The sequence below is a fragment of the Microchirus variegatus genome (assembly GCF_963457635.1).
Source record: "Microchirus variegatus genome assembly, chromosome: 18".
NCBI lineage: Eukaryota > Metazoa > Chordata > Actinopteri > Pleuronectiformes > Soleidae > Microchirus > Microchirus variegatus.
The window spans coordinates 2,494,481-2,509,590 of record NC_139819.1 but is presented as its reverse complement, the minus strand read 5'-3'; the positions used below and the strand labels follow the sequence as shown (position 1 = coordinate 2,509,590).

The window sequence follows — 15,110 nt, the reverse complement described above, 5'->3', positions numbered from 1 at the left end:
TCTGTTTCTCCACTGGAAGGTGTTTCCGGGAGGAAAGTAAAGAGCGTGACGACATGCCCACATTCCTGTGAGACAAAGAGACAGACACAGAGAGGACAGAGGACAGAAGGTTATGAAAATATTCACAGTGTAAAAACCAGTGAAAAACCCATGGAAAACAAATTGTGTAAAACGCGTGTAAATCCAGTGTAAAACCCATGTAAAACACATCCTGTAAAGCATGTGTAAAACCTGTGTAAAACACATTCTGTAAAACGCTTGTAAATCCAGTGTAAAACCCATGTAAAACACATTCTGTAAAACAAGTGTAAATCCAGTGTAAAACCCATGTAAAACACATTCTGTAAAGCATGTGTAAAACCCGTTTAAAACACATTCTGTAAAACAAGTGTAAATCCAGTGTAAAACCCGTGTAAAACACATTCTGTAAAACAAGTGTAAATCCAGTGTAAAACCCATGTAAAACACATTCTGTAAAACAAGTGTAAATCCAGTGAAAACCTATGTAAAACACATTCTGTAAAGCATGTGTAAATCCAGTGTAAAACCCATGTAAAACACATTCTGTAAAGCATGTGTAAATCCAGTGTAAAACCCATGTAAAACACATTATGTAAAACAAGTGTAAATCCAGTGTAAAACCCATGTAAAACACATTCTGTAAAGCATGTGTAAAACCCGTGTAAAACACATTCTGTAAAACAAGTGTAAATCCAGTGTAAAACCCGTGTAAAACACATTCTGTAAAACAAGTGTAAATCCAGTGTAAATCCAGTGTAAAACCCGTGTAAAACACATTCTGTAAAACAAGTGTAAATCCAGTGAAAACCTATGTAAAACACATTCTGTAAAGCATGTGAAAATCCAGTGTAAAACCCGTGTAAAACACATTCTGTAAAACAAGTGTAAATCCAGTGTAAAACCCATGTAAAACACATTGCGTAAAACGTGTGAATCCAGTGTAAAACCCATGTAAAACCCGTATAAAACACATTCTGTTAAGCATGTCTAAAATCTGTGTAAAACCTGTGTAAAAATCCTGTGTAAAACCCATTGCCAGTGTTGCGACAGACAGACAGACAAAGTGAGTAAACAACAGACTCGGATGATGAAAGACTTGCCGTTACTCACCGATCTGGTTCAAAACAAACATCCTCCAACATTTTTCTCATTGTTTCACAAACGTGTGACGATGACGAAGAAGATGTTTGACGCTGAAGAAGAACTAGAAAATTCAGTGATAATTATAATAATTTACAAGTTTTTGGCTTCAATAATGAGAAAACTCTTTTAATCCCTCGCGGCTTTACATAAACCACACACACACACAACAGGACACGGACACTTTCATCATTGTTTATCACTTTATTTATTTTTTTTAATATTCGCACAATTTATTCCTAATTCTACCTACAGTCGTGTTTATATCCTTATTTTTTATTTACACTTTATTGGAATAATTCATTCTATATTCCCTATACAGCTATAATGTATAAATATACTTTATACATTATTATTGTAATGTTTCATGCAGTTTTTTTCTGTATAATTATGTGTCTGAGTATTCTTGAAGTATTCTTTCATTTGTTACTTCTTAAGTGTTGTATTTATATTATATTTGACATTTTCCTACTTTTGGAAGTGTCTGAAACGGACATAAAAGTGATTAAAAACACCTGATGTTCCTAAAACCATTCATTTTTTTTTTATCTTTCAAATTCAAATTCAAAAAAACAAAACAAACCAAGACGTGATTTTTAAAAAAAGATCTTCTCGAGGTTTTAATTTCATGAATATTTGGTTTAGAGATGTCACATTTGAGAACAACTGCATTATTCTGCAGATTAACGACGACAGGAACAAGAAGGATCTCGGCGGGTTTTCACAATAAAAGCACGCAGTTTTCGTAACGTCTGTCGCAGTAAAGTCACGTCGCCTTTGAACAAACCTCAAACTTTCGTGTCCACACGGTGGATTTTTTAAAAAAAACAAAAACACAGTAAACAAATAAAAACGTCCAGTATTTTCAGAGACTTTCGTCCTGTAGTGACTGAAAAAAACTCATTATTGTTCACTTTCCTTCTGTCAAACAAAAGGTTCGACTCTCTGAAGGACGACGGCGACGCGACGGCGTCCTCGTGATCAGACGTCTAAACGTCTCTTTTCGCCGCAACCCCTCACGACCTCCAGAAGGTGGAGGTCAGCTGACCTTTGGGAGGAGGGATCTGTCGACTGTGCAGCGACGTCTGCGGAAAAAAAGAGGAGAAACAAACACAATCAGCAAAAACTGCAGAAGATGAGATTTACCGTGTGAATGAATAATAACTAAAATACTATTTTTATTCATATTTATTCACAAAGTCGCAGCTTTGGTGACACAAAGTGTATTTTCTGTTAATTGAAGATGTTCTCAAATGTCTTATTTTGTCTAAAACCACACAAAACTGATTTGAGCCAAAAAAAACCTTGTAAATATTCACATTTAAGACACTGGAAAAGCAAAGTTCTTGCTTTTATTATTCAAAAAAGGACTCAAATCAATTCATTCGTCATCAAAAATGCTCAGCGACTGATTTACTAATCAATAAATAAACATCCCGACTGTAATAAGTTTACAATTTACATCATTCAGGTGAAAATAGAGTGGAATGTTGTGTTTCTGTGTCTCTATCTTCAAATTTGTCTTCATAGACTTAATTTGACACAGATTTTTATCACATAAATGTCTTTTTTTAAGAGGCTCAAATCATTTTTTTTCTTGTGTCCCTGTATCTCGAGCAGCAGGGGGCGCTCACAGCACAGTCGGCTCCAGCTCTGAATCAGAAACCACACATAAAAACTGCTGAACTGTCACTTAAAATGTCGTAGAGATGAATTTCAAACCTCCAGAAACTGTTTGAGTCGGATGACTGAGCCCATCTGACCGCTGCTGGTCACCGCCTCGATCCTGCACACACACACACACAGTCACACACACACACACACAGTTATAAACAGGTGAGTGTTACCCGGATGCGAGTGTGTGACGGTCACCGGTCAGAGTTTTTTTTTTTTACCTGGGGAAATATTCCTCTTTGACGAGCAGCAGGAGTTTCCAGAACTGAGCCTGATACTGTTTCATCAGAGCGTGACCGCAGACCTGAGGGACGACAACAAATGCCGAGTCAGCTCCACAGCGCCACCTGCTGTCACATCGCAACTTGCCAACAGCCACTTTTGTGTTAAACATGTCTCTGGTGTACAGCACTGTGTTTCAGCTGCTGCTGCTGTTGTTCATAAAGTGCGTAAAGTAACGTGAAACTTCACAGATGCATTTTACAAACTTGAAATGTTTACATGCGAGTTATTAACAATAACAACAACAAACTAGACCCAAGAAGAAGAAGAAGAAGAAGCGGACTAACCTCCAAAAAGTCAAAGAGCAGCGTTGCTGTGATGTCGGCCAGAGGCTCCATGTTCAACATCTGAGCTAACCAACGCCATCCGTGGTTCAGACCGTGAGGAAGAGGCTGAGATAAACAAACAAAACAAGTTAGAACAGTATTAAAAACAACTGCATAAACAAGAAGATTAAAAGGTACAGTAGCTTTAATTACGCTTTTTTTTTTACCCCTTGTTTGGCGCCGTAGGGCCACCGTAGCTGGATCACGGCGGCGTAAAGTCGTATCATCCCGGACATCCTCTTCAAGAAACTGTCCTGACCTTCCATTCCGCCGTCGTCCACGCGGTAACCAAGAATCCTGAGGGGGGGGGGGGGTGAAGAGAGATGAGTGGATGTGTGTGTGTGTGTCTCTGAGAGAGTGTGTGTGACGTCACAGTGAAGAGCAGACGCTCACCTCTGATAATCCTCCACAGACGTCCCCTCCTTCATCGGAGGGTAATGCGGGACGGCGTACGGACACTTCCTGTGCAGGTGGGCGAGGATGAGGTCTCCCACCCGAGGGTGGCGCTCCCACACGCCCGACGCCACCACGGCGATGGGGAACGCTGCCTCGTGATGCGACGCCACCTCCTCCTCTCCTTGTTTCTGTGCAGAAAAGTTTAGGGTCACTTAGAAATGTTCTTTCCAATGACTACAACAGATTTAGAGAAAGAAATGAACATTTTGAGGAAAATTTTTTAATTTTTGAGATTTTTTTTTTACAATTTTTGAGAATTCTTTATTGAAAATGTTTGAGATTTTTTTTTTATTATTATTATTTTTTAAGAAAAAATGAAAATTTTTGAGATAATTTTTTTTTTTTTTTGAGATTTTTTTTGAGATTTGAGTTTTTTTTTTACAATTTTTGAGAATTCTTTTTTAAAATGTATGAGATTTTTTTTTTTTAATTTTTGAGAAAAAAAAAATTCTAGAATAAAATTCTAGAGAAAAATTTTTGAGAGAAAAAATGAAAATTTTTGAGAGAAAAAATAAAAAATTGTTGAGAAAAAAATGAAAATTTGAGAAAAAAAATGAAAATTGTTGAGAAAAAAATTACAATTTTGAGGAAAAAAAATTACATTTTGAGAAAAAAAAATCAGACTATTCCAGCTGATATATTATCTTTTAACATTAAATAAACTTACGACAAACTTCTCGGCCAGTTTGTAGCTGATGAACTCCAGCCCCTGAGGATGCTGGGAGGTGGACACAGACTTGCCGCTGGACACCACCGCCTGTCCCGACAGCAGCTTGTCCATCTTGTCGAAGATCTCCCGCAGCTGTGATCCCGAGTCGCTGGCGATTTGACTGACGGGGATGGTCGCCGCTTTCTGGAGCTCCAGCTTTAGCCTCTTCGTCTGTGTCGAGGGAAGAGAACACGTGAGTCAAGATCAGCAGCTGAACCTCACGCAGACACCAGTGGGAAAGCGTGGACGCAGAGACGGTGAAACTCACCGTGTTGTCTTTGGGAGTGCTGAGGCTTTCGAAGGACGCGGCGCAGCGAGCGGCCGATTCCTGCAGGTTCTTGTACCATTTCAAAGTGCTGTCTTCAGCGCTGTTCTGCAGACCTGCAGGAGAACGATCAGTGTGATTAGTTACTGAGCAAAAAACACAATTTATTTTGTTAAAAGTGCTAATTACTGTCATATAAAAGCAGTCAGATATTCACCTCTCCTCTGTGCCTTCTCTTTGGCCGCCTGCTCCGCCTTCTTCTGCTCCTCCTGCTGCACCTGAAGCTCCGCCTGCTTCCTGCGAGCGTCCTCCTCCTGCTGCTCCTTCTTCTTCTTGTCCTCGTGAACCCTGGCGACCGCCTCTTGCATGAGCCTGATCAGCGCCCGCATCTCGTGGAGCGCTCGCTCGGCCACGGTCATGTCCTCCACGCTGGGGAACGCTCCCTGGAACGCAGACACGGGGGGTCAAAGGTCACGAGAAGAAAAAGATGGGAGGAAGGAAAAAGAGAAAACAAGAACTAGCAGAACCAGCGTGGCTTCGACAGCTTCCAGACTGACCTCGGTGGTCTTCCTCACCACCTCAGACACCTGCGAGCACAGCTGGTTCCCTCGGCTGCTGTAGGAGCTGAGGCTGGAGGGAGGCAGGTCACTCCTGGTCTGAGTGGTGGGCTCCAGCAGCAGGTTGAGCTGCAGGACCTCCTCCTGGATGGTGTTGAGGTTGCGGAGCCTCTCCTTACCCTCCGTCTGCCGCTGCCGCTCCAGCTCGGCCTCGCGCTGCCGCTGTTGCTCCGCCTCCCGCACCCGCAGGTTCAGGATCTGACGATGGAGAAAATGAATTCAGATGAACGGATCTCAGGACTGTGAAGAGTTTTCAGACCTATAAAAAGACTTATTGTGGAGTTCATGTGAAGATCGTACCTTCATTCTGTATCGCTGCTCCTCCTTTAGCTTCTCTTGGCGCCCGATGCTCTCTTTGGTTCTGGAGAGAGAAAAACAAAAACCAGATGGTTCACATCTCATGATCACAGGGAGGAACCTCTTTAAGAACCTAACAGAAGTCCAGTTGCCTAAATAAATGAAAACTAAACGGCTCTTACTCTCTCTCCATCATGTCGCGCATGCTCTGAAACTCCTGCCGCTGCTTCAGCTCCATGAACTCCTCAAAACGCTTCAACTGCTCCGACTCGGACGTTGCCGCCGCCGCCACAAGCTTCTCCTGCAGCTCCTGTCGCCGCCTGAGCGCCATCTGAACGTTCAGGCAAGAGAGCAGAGATTCAGGTGTTAGATTACACCTTATTAATCACACCCACAGAGAGGTCACTGCGTCTGACCTTGGCCTTTTCTCGATGCTCCTCCTCAAACTTGATGATGCGTCCTGCCACCTCCATGGCTTTGGGCGACAGCAGGGAAATGGCGGACGACGACGCAGGACTGGAAACCTCACCGACGTCCAAGTCTGGATCTTCATCCTTGACCTCGTCGCTGACAATCTGAGGAAAAAAACGAAACAGAAATGATCAGGGTTTGATTATACATTTTATAATATATCACATCAGCGTATATACAGTGTAAAAACTTGCCTGCTCGTGCTCTGTGCTTCCAGATAAACCATTAGAAAGCGTGTTTTGCCATCTGTTGTTGTCAGAAACTGAACCCGTGGAGGAAACCGAGGCCGGGATCTCCTCGCTCAGGCCAGGACTGGAGTATCCAGAGATGGAGTCCAGACAGAAGGACTTCTGCAGGGACGAGGAGCTGAGACGCTCCAGTAAGATCCCGGAGTGCGAGGACAGGCAGATGGTCTCTTTACAGCCAACCATGATGTTCTGCGAGAGCAAATAGACAAGAGTGTGTACACAGAGAAACGTTGTGTTTCTTTTTTTGAAGAATTAAATAAAGTTTCTCTGATTTGTCCACTTCTGAAATGTGAATAATTTCTGGTTTCTTTGCTCCATAAAACAGAGGGATCATTCAGACTGAATCGTATGTAGTTTTAGGACAAATCAAGACGTATGAGAAGATCATCATTTCCAGGTTTCCTTCTACACTACACATTTTAAACTCTTAAACCCTCGCCTTTTTGCTGCTTTGTTTTATATTTCTTCTGCCTATAACTCTCATTAAACGTGTATGTAAACATTGTAGTTGTGGCCTGAGCGTTAATATTTCTGCAGTTATTTTCAATTGGTGCTTGACTCCTGCTTTTAATCCGTCTTTTAAAAACGTTAACTTCACAGTTAATGTTTGTATATTATATAACAATATGTCTTTATTGTTGCAATTCTGTTAACTTTAATAATGTATTATACTTTTACGGTTGAATAAGAACATCTGTCCAGGGACTACAGCCTTCTTACTAATAACTCTGGTGCATGTTTACAGCAATATTAATCAATGTGCACTGTCCCTGTTAAATAAATCAACAAAATAAATAAATATATTCTGGATTAAGGCCTTTTTAATGTTCATATTACATATTTTATATAGTCTGTTGTTGCTGTAATTCGAGACTACACAGTGTATATTTATAACGCTGGGAACTGCACACGGTTTATATTCATGAATACACTTAAATTATTTAGATATATTAATCGCCGTTTTTTTGTTTCAGTGCTTGTTTTGTTTTTAAAAGTTGTCCAAATGCGAAACTATGCTAACATGACGTAAATGGATATAGATGAATGTGGCTAACATTAGCTCACATGCTAACTTCACCCGGACCATTGAAACTCACCTCGTCTCGTTCGGACCAGTGCGGATCAAATGTGATTTTCCCCTTCGGTGAGTTTTTTAACGCCTCTAAAGTTTCCCATCGTAAACTTTCACTCGGCATGGCGACAGAAAGATAATAATATTATCAACTTCTGAGTAACTGACGCCGCAGATTCGAAGCTCTGGGGTCAACGTTAAACTGCTGTCCGACTGGAAACAACGCAGCGGCTCTATAGTTCCGGTCGCACATTTATCAAAGCAAGATAATTTACACAAGCACCACAACACATGTATGGAGCAATATAAATTGCATTATAATAAATAAATTAATCAATAAAAGAATACATATATGAATGAATAAAGGAAAACATTAATAAGTAAAACAACAGAAAAAATACAGAAACAAATACATCATCATCATCATTTATTATTATTTCTGTATTTATTTATTGTAATGTCATTTGCAGTTCTCCATTCCACACGTGTCACATTTTCTTATTTTTATTTCCTTTTATATTTCGTTATTTTGTAACAATTGCAATGTTTGTATAGTTAGTAAGTCGTGTATTCTTAATTATTATTATTTATTTTATTTTTGCTGTGACAAAATCAATCCATCTTTTATTAATCTGGATCACTGAGCGCTGTTTATTTGTGTTTTGACGTGTCACCGGCAGGTGGCAGCACGCACCCACCTCGCGTTCAGACTGCAGCCAAATGAATCCGCGAAGAAGAATGTTGTGAACAAGGAAGTTGGTGTTTTACAGGAAGCCAGCGTAAGCTCTTTATTTATTATCGATCTTGTATTTGTGTTTCTAACAAACCGAACGTTACGTTTTCAGCGCACCGCGCTTCTAGATCATTCGGCGCGTTCGATGTGACTGAATTCGCCTGAGTTTTGTTCATTGTTGCCTGGTAACCGGCGATGTTTCGGCGTTAGCCGTGAGCTAGCTTCAGACGCTAACAACAGAAGAACAGACAGTCACGAAAAGGCCTGAAAGGGTCATTAAACGTCACAATATCCACCGCGTTCCCGTCATTTATGCACTCAGACATGTTTATAGAAGTGACGCGGAGCTGTAATGTCACACTTTGTTCCGAAACAGTGGATGTCAAAGTGGACAAAGCGCTGCTAGCATCGTTAGCTGTGGGGGGCTAACAGCTTTCTATTGTAGTTGAGCAGCGGCAGATGTTCGAAGTCAGAGGAAAATATGAATATAAACAATAATATACATGTGTAGGAAGTACATTACAATCATATTAATATTCAGACAACACAATATTGTGTAAACATGCAATAATAGTGTGATGACATATGACTTTTGCTATATAAAAATAAATGAAACGCATTATATCTAGTTAATAACATTATTTGGAATGAATGTCACACCATAATATCCTTAGAAATGACTGCTCTTTCCCTCGTTCGTCTGATGTCGTGTATTTATGTTGTTTTATTTTATTTTGTGTAATCCTTTGTCTGTTTTTTTCACAGGACAGCGTTGTGAATGAGAGCCCTGCTCTCACTTGAATAAATACAGGTTATCTCTGTGTGTCGTCGAGAATGTACGCTCCACCGGGTTCTGCGGCTCCTGGCGGCGGCGGCGGCAGCAGCGGCGGCGGCTCCAGCAGGAGGAGGAGAGCGGGAACCTCCCTGCCCAAGCAGCCGGAGCGGAGTCTGGTGTCGGCTCTGCCCGGAGCTCTGTCCATCACGGCGCTGTGCACGGCCCTGGCAGAACCGGCGTGGCTCCGCGTGCACGGGGGCACCTGTCCGAGGCAGGAGCTGGGCGTGGCCGACGTCCTGGGCTACATCGACCCAAAGCTTCTGGACGGTGGGAACCGGCAGCAGCAGAATAACGGTCAGAATAATTCTGGTGGAGCTCAGCAGTAACTCTCTCTCTCTTTCTTTCTCTCTCAGATTACTGTGTGAATCCTCAGACTGTCCTGCTGATGCGAGTCATCGCCGCCTTCTGCTTCCTGGGCATCCTGTGCAGCCTGACCGCCTTCCTCCTGGACGTGTTCGGACCCAAACACCCCGCGCTAAAGATAACGCGCAGATACGCATTTGCACATATTCTCACAGGTATTTATTATTATTATTTATATACTTAGCAACAAAGTTCAGGTTTTTTTTGTTGAAGTGTGCCAATATGAGTTATTGGGACTTTGTGTCTCTCCCACACCAAACCTCATAGAGAAAATCAGTGATTTTGGCTCGCAGGGAACACAGGAGCTGAGCTGCTGGTCTACTGCTGCCTCGTGTGGTCACTAAGTTAAGTCGTTAAGTAGTGATGGAGGCAGCAGTGGATCAACAACTCCTGTGTGCTGTGATGTTAAAATCACTGGTTTCCCCTATGGGGTTTGGTGTGGGAGAGTGAGTGGTTTACAAACTACAGTTTCCTGTTGTCTAACAGTGAGATAAAGACGTGAACATGTCACGTAGACGTCGTAGACTTAAACTGACGTAGATTTCATTCAATACGTCTTTCGTTAAGGGGCTAAAATTGTTGTTTTCTAGGTGTAAAAATCCACTCACTCTCCCACACCAAACCCCATAGAGAAAATCAGTGATTTTAACATTACAGCACACAGGAGTTGTTGATCCACTGCTGCCTCCATCACTAACTTCAAATGTCTTATTTTGTCAATTCGGCTTTTGAAAAAAATAATTTAGATTTACCTCAGTGACACAAAGTGACCACACGAGGCAGCAGTAGACCAGCAGCTCCTGTGTCCCCGCGAGCTAAAATCACTGATTTTCTCTATGGGGTTTGGTGTGGGAGAGTGAGCGGTTTACAAACTTCAGTTTCCTGTTGGAAAATTCTGTCTAACAGTGAAGATAAAGAAGAAAATAAACAGATTTATTCTGTCATGATCACATTCGTGATTTACAGTTTACATTTATAGTCACAAGTTCTACCTATAGATACAAATTCTACGTATAGTTACACATTCTACATATTGTTACAAATTCTACCTATAGTTTCAAATTCTACTTATAGTTACAAATTCTATGTATAGTTACAAATTCTACATATTGTTACAAATTCTACGTATAGTTACAAATTCTACCTATAGTTAAAAATTCTACGTATAGTTTCAAATTCTACGTATGTTACAAATTCTACGTATAGTTACAAAATCTACGTATAGTTACAAATTCTTCTTATAGTTAAAAATTCTACGTAAAGTTTCAAATTCTACGTATGTTACAAATTCTACGTATAGTTACAAAATCTACTTATAGTTACAAATTCTACGTATAGTTACACAATTCTACGTATTGTTACAAAATTCTACTTATAGTTACAAATTCTACTTTAGGTTACAAAATTCTACCTATAGTTACAAAATCTACGTATAGTTACAAAATCTACGTATAGTTACAAATTCCAGATATAGTCACAAAATTCTACGTGTAGTTACAAATTCTACGTATTGTTACAAAATTCTACTTTAGGTTACAAAATTCTATGTATACTTACAAATTCTACCTTTAGTTACAAATTCTACATATTGTTACAACATGTGTCTGGTCTCTCGTCAGTGTTACAGTGCGCCACCGTGATCGGCTTCTGCTACTGGGCGTCGGAGCTCATCCTGTCTCTGCAGCAGCAGCACAAAAAGTACCACGGCTCGCTCATATACGTCACGTTCGCCATCAGCTTCTACCTGGTGGCGGGCGCGGGCGGCGCCTCCATCCTCGCCACCGCCGCCAACCTGCTGCGCCACTACCCCACCGAGGAGGAGGAGCAGGCGCTGGAGCTGCTGTCGGAGATGGAGGACAGCAGCGAGACTTTTCCCGCCGACTACGACGTCGCCAACCAGTTCCAGCCGCCGCCCGCGTACACGCCGTAAACGGAAAAAAAACGACAACAACGCCGCGAGCGCTCGCTTTCTCTCTCTCCATCGCATCCCTCCTCCCTCCCTCCTCCCTCTCTCTCTCTTTCTCAGCACGGCTTTTTTGGCTTTGATGAGCAAAAACATTTCAAAGATCCTCTCTGTGAAGACGACGACGTGAGCAGAAACTGTCCGAGCGACGGCGCATGAAAGCTTTTCTTAAGCGGCGACGGATAAAAAAAAAAAGAAAAAAGAAATAGATTATTTTCCTCCTCTTTTTTTCTTTCTTTAACCACTGAATTTTTATTTGTAATTTGCATGTAAATGGCTTTTTAGGATCTCAGTCAATTACATGTAAACCTGACTGGACTCGTCACCAATAATCAATGAAGCGGCCGCAGACACCGATCAATGACGTTTACTCAAGCTCTTCTTTGGACGTGGATGGAGTTCTTTTCTCTGTGTGTGTGTGTGTGTGTGTGTGTGTGTGTGTGGTTTAATTTCACTGAGCGTGAAAAGGTCTTAGTCCAACTTTTAGATTTCTTGTTTTAACAATGTTTTCACGGTCATTTAGAGTTATTTTCTCTATCAGATTTCAACCAGAAAACACAGTAAATGCGTTGATGTTCTCAAAGAAACTAGAAAATATTCACATTTAAGAAGCTCAAAAATCAAAGAAACTGGTTTTAATTTTTTTTTTTTAACTTCAAAATTGTTGCAGTTGCCATCCTTAACATTATATACACATTTAACAGGCATAAAGTCACAATTTTGCATCGGTCAACACAGAAAATGTAGTCTTTTTTAAATTAATTAATAAATAAATAAATAAAAAAAAATTAAGTAATTTAATTAATTAATTACAGAAATTACTGCCATTTTTTGGTGTGAAATAGTTAATAAATTAATTTATTAATTACAGAAATGACAGCCATTTTTTGGTGGGAAATTGTGAAATTGTTAATTCATTAATTTGTTAATTAATTACAGAAATTCCTGCCATTTTTTGGTGGGGAATTGTTAATTAATTAATTAATTAATTTGTTAATTAATTAAGAAATTGCTGCCATTTTCTTGTGGGAAATTGTTTTATGGCGAATATTTGAAATTTATTTTAGCCCAAACTTTTAATGCAGTGAAATCAACACCTGTATATTAGCGCTGCCTAAGAAAAACCTGATTTAGTTCAAACTAAACTTATATTTGCTGTGTTTTCTGGTTTTGTCCTGATTTAAAAAAAAAAAAAGACTTAAAAAGTGAAATATTGACGCTCGTTTTTGCCAAACACTACAAATCCAGTTTTTCCTCCTTAGACGTTTAACTGTTTAAAAAAAAGAAGGAAGGATTTTCTTTATACATAAAAATATAAAAATTGACCGTTTATTATTTATGACGTAGACGTTTTGTGCCGTGTCTTCATTTCTTGGCTGTCACTGGTTCAGTCTTATTTCATTTTTAAAAAATTGTCCCAGTAAAAAAAAATATGATGATGATGATGATGATGATGTGGCACATTTGTGTTGTTTTTTAAAAAAGGAAAAACAAAAACAGGATCATGTGTTTAGAGTTAGAGTGAGATTTAAAGTCTCTTTGTGGATTCCATATGTGTGTGTGTGTGTGTTTGCTGTGCACGTGTGTGTGTGTGTGTGTTAATCCTGGCAGGAACATTTTTGTTTAAACTGTCAGGATTAAAATGACGCACTGATTCTTCTTCATGTTGTTGTTTTTTTCTGCTTGTGATTTGTTCAGTTTTGTTTTGTTTTTTCTTAAACTGTCACTGACGCGACTTTTCATCACCAGAATGTAAATATTAAACGTTTATACTTAAAAAAGAAAAAAAAGTGATCATAATAAAGTAAATGCCAAATTTTATGATGATGATTTAACACAGATTATTTATTATTTAACACTGACTTAAATAAGATTGACACAAGTTTTATGTATAGTTGCAAATTCTGCTTATAGTTACAAAATTCTACTTATAGTTACAAAATTCTATGTATAGTTACAAAAATCTACGTATAGTTACAAAATTCTTAGTAGTTACAAATTCTATGTATAGTTACAAATTCTACATATAATTACAAAATTCTACGTATAGTTACAAATTCTACGTATAGTTACAAATTCTATTTATAGTTACAAAATTCTATGTATAGTTACAAAATCTGATTGTTACAAAATATGTCACTTCATTACGTAATAATCGGACATTACGTAATGGTGAGAGGTCGTGAGAGGTGGTGAGAGGTCGTGAGAGGTCGTGAGAGGTGGTGAGAGGAGGTGAGAGGTGGTGAGAGGTCGTGAGAGGTCGTGAGAGGTGGTGAGAGGTGGTGAGAGGTGGTGAGAGGTGGTGAGAGGTCGTGAGAGGTCGTGAGAGGTCGTGAGAGGTCGTGAGAGGTGGTGAGAGGTGGTGAGAGGTGGTGAGAGGTCATGAGAGGTGGTGAGAGGTGGTGAGAGGTCGTGAGAGGTGGTGAGAGGTGGTGAGAGGTCGTGAGAGGTGGTGAGAGGTCGTGAGAGGTCGTGAGATTGGTGAGAGGTCGTGAGAGGTCGTGAGAGGTCGTGAGAGGTCGTGAGAGGTGGTGAGAGGTGGTGAGAGGTGGTGAGAGGTGGTGAGAGGTCGTGAGAGGTCGTGAGAGGTGGTGAGAGGTGGTGAGAGGTCATGAGAGGTGGTGAGAGGTGGTGAGAGGTGGTGAGAGGTCGTGAGAGGTGGTGAGAGGTCGTGAGAGGTCGTGAGATTGGTGAGAGGTCGTGAGAGGTCGTGAGAGGTCGTGAGAGGTCGTGAGAGGTCGTGAGAGGTCGTGAGAGGTGGTGAGAGGTCGTGAGAGGTGGTGAGAGGTGGTGAGAGGTCGTGAGACGTGAGAGGTGGTGAGAGGTGGTGAGACGTGGTGAGAGGTCGTGAGAGGTGGTGAGAGGTGGTGAGACGTGAGAGGTGGTGAGACGTGAGAGGTGGTGAGAGGTGGTGAGACGTGAGAGGTGGTGAGAGGTCGTGAGAGGTGGTGAGAGGTGGTGAGAGGTGGTGAGAGGTGGTGAGAGGTCGTGAGAGGTGGTGAGAGGTCGTGAGAGGTCGTGAGAGGTGGTGAGAGGTCGTGAGAGGTCGTGAGAGGTGGTGAGAGGTGGTGAGGTGGTGAGAGGTCGTGAGAGGTCATGAGAGGTGGTGAGAGGTGGTGAGAGGTGGTGAGACGTGAGAGGTGGTGAGAGGTGGTGAGAGGTCGTGAGAGGTCGTGAGAGGTGGTGAGAGGTCGTGAGAGGTCGTGAGAGGTGGTGAGAGGTGGTGAGAGGTGGTGAGAGGTCGTGAGAGGTGGTGAGAGGTGGTGAGAGGTCGTGAGAGGTGGTGAGAGGTTGTGAGAGGTGGTGAGAGGTGGTGAGAGGTCGTGAGAGGTGGTGAGAGGTCGTGAGAGGTGGTGAGAGGTCGTGAGAGGTGGTGAGAGGTGGTGAGAGGTGGTGAGAGGTGGTGAGAGGTGGTGAGAGGTGGTGAGAGGTCGTGAGAGGTGGTGAGAGGTGGTGAGAGGTCGTGAGAGGTGGTGAGAGGTGGTGAGAGGTGGTGAGAGGTCGTGAGAGGTGGTGAGAGGTGGTGAGAGGTGGTGAGAGGTCGTGAGAGGTCATGAGAGGTGGTGAGAGGTGGTGAGGTGGTGAGAGGTCGTGAGAGGTCATGAGAGGTGGTGAGAGGTGGTGAGAGGTGGTGAGAG

General features: G+C 41.6%; 2 protein-coding genes across 2 annotated transcripts; one reads left to right on the top strand and one right to left on the bottom strand.

The window, feature by feature from the left end:
• Positions 1–1,427: 1,427 nt before the first annotated feature.
• On the bottom strand, positions 1,428–7,702 carry gle1 (GLE1 RNA export mediator; the record flags this gene model as incomplete). Its single annotated transcript, XM_083905075.1, has 15 exons — positions 1,428–2,246; positions 2,884–2,947; positions 3,057–3,139; positions 3,405–3,509; positions 3,611–3,740; positions 3,837–4,027; positions 4,567–4,779; positions 4,877–4,989; positions 5,091–5,316; positions 5,431–5,688; positions 5,791–5,851; positions 5,970–6,118; positions 6,204–6,362; positions 6,453–6,695; positions 7,604–7,702. 15 exons carry the CDS (start codon positions 7,700–7,702, stop codon positions 2,178–2,180), a joined length of 2,163 nt encoding a protein of 720 aa, XP_083761201.1. The 3' UTR covers positions 1,428–2,177.
• Positions 7,703–8,318: 616 nt separating this feature from the next.
• On the top strand, positions 8,319–13,239 carry tmem127 (transmembrane protein 127). The gene is made up of 4 exons (XM_083904421.1): positions 8,319–8,357; positions 9,077–9,413; positions 9,500–9,664; positions 11,129–13,239. The coding sequence occupies exons 2-4, from the start codon at positions 9,146–9,148 to the stop codon at positions 11,437–11,439; spliced, it is 744 nt and encodes a 247-aa protein (XP_083760547.1). The 5' UTR covers positions 8,319–8,357; positions 9,077–9,145; the 3' UTR covers positions 11,440–13,239.
• Positions 13,240–15,110: the final 1,871 nt, after the last annotated feature.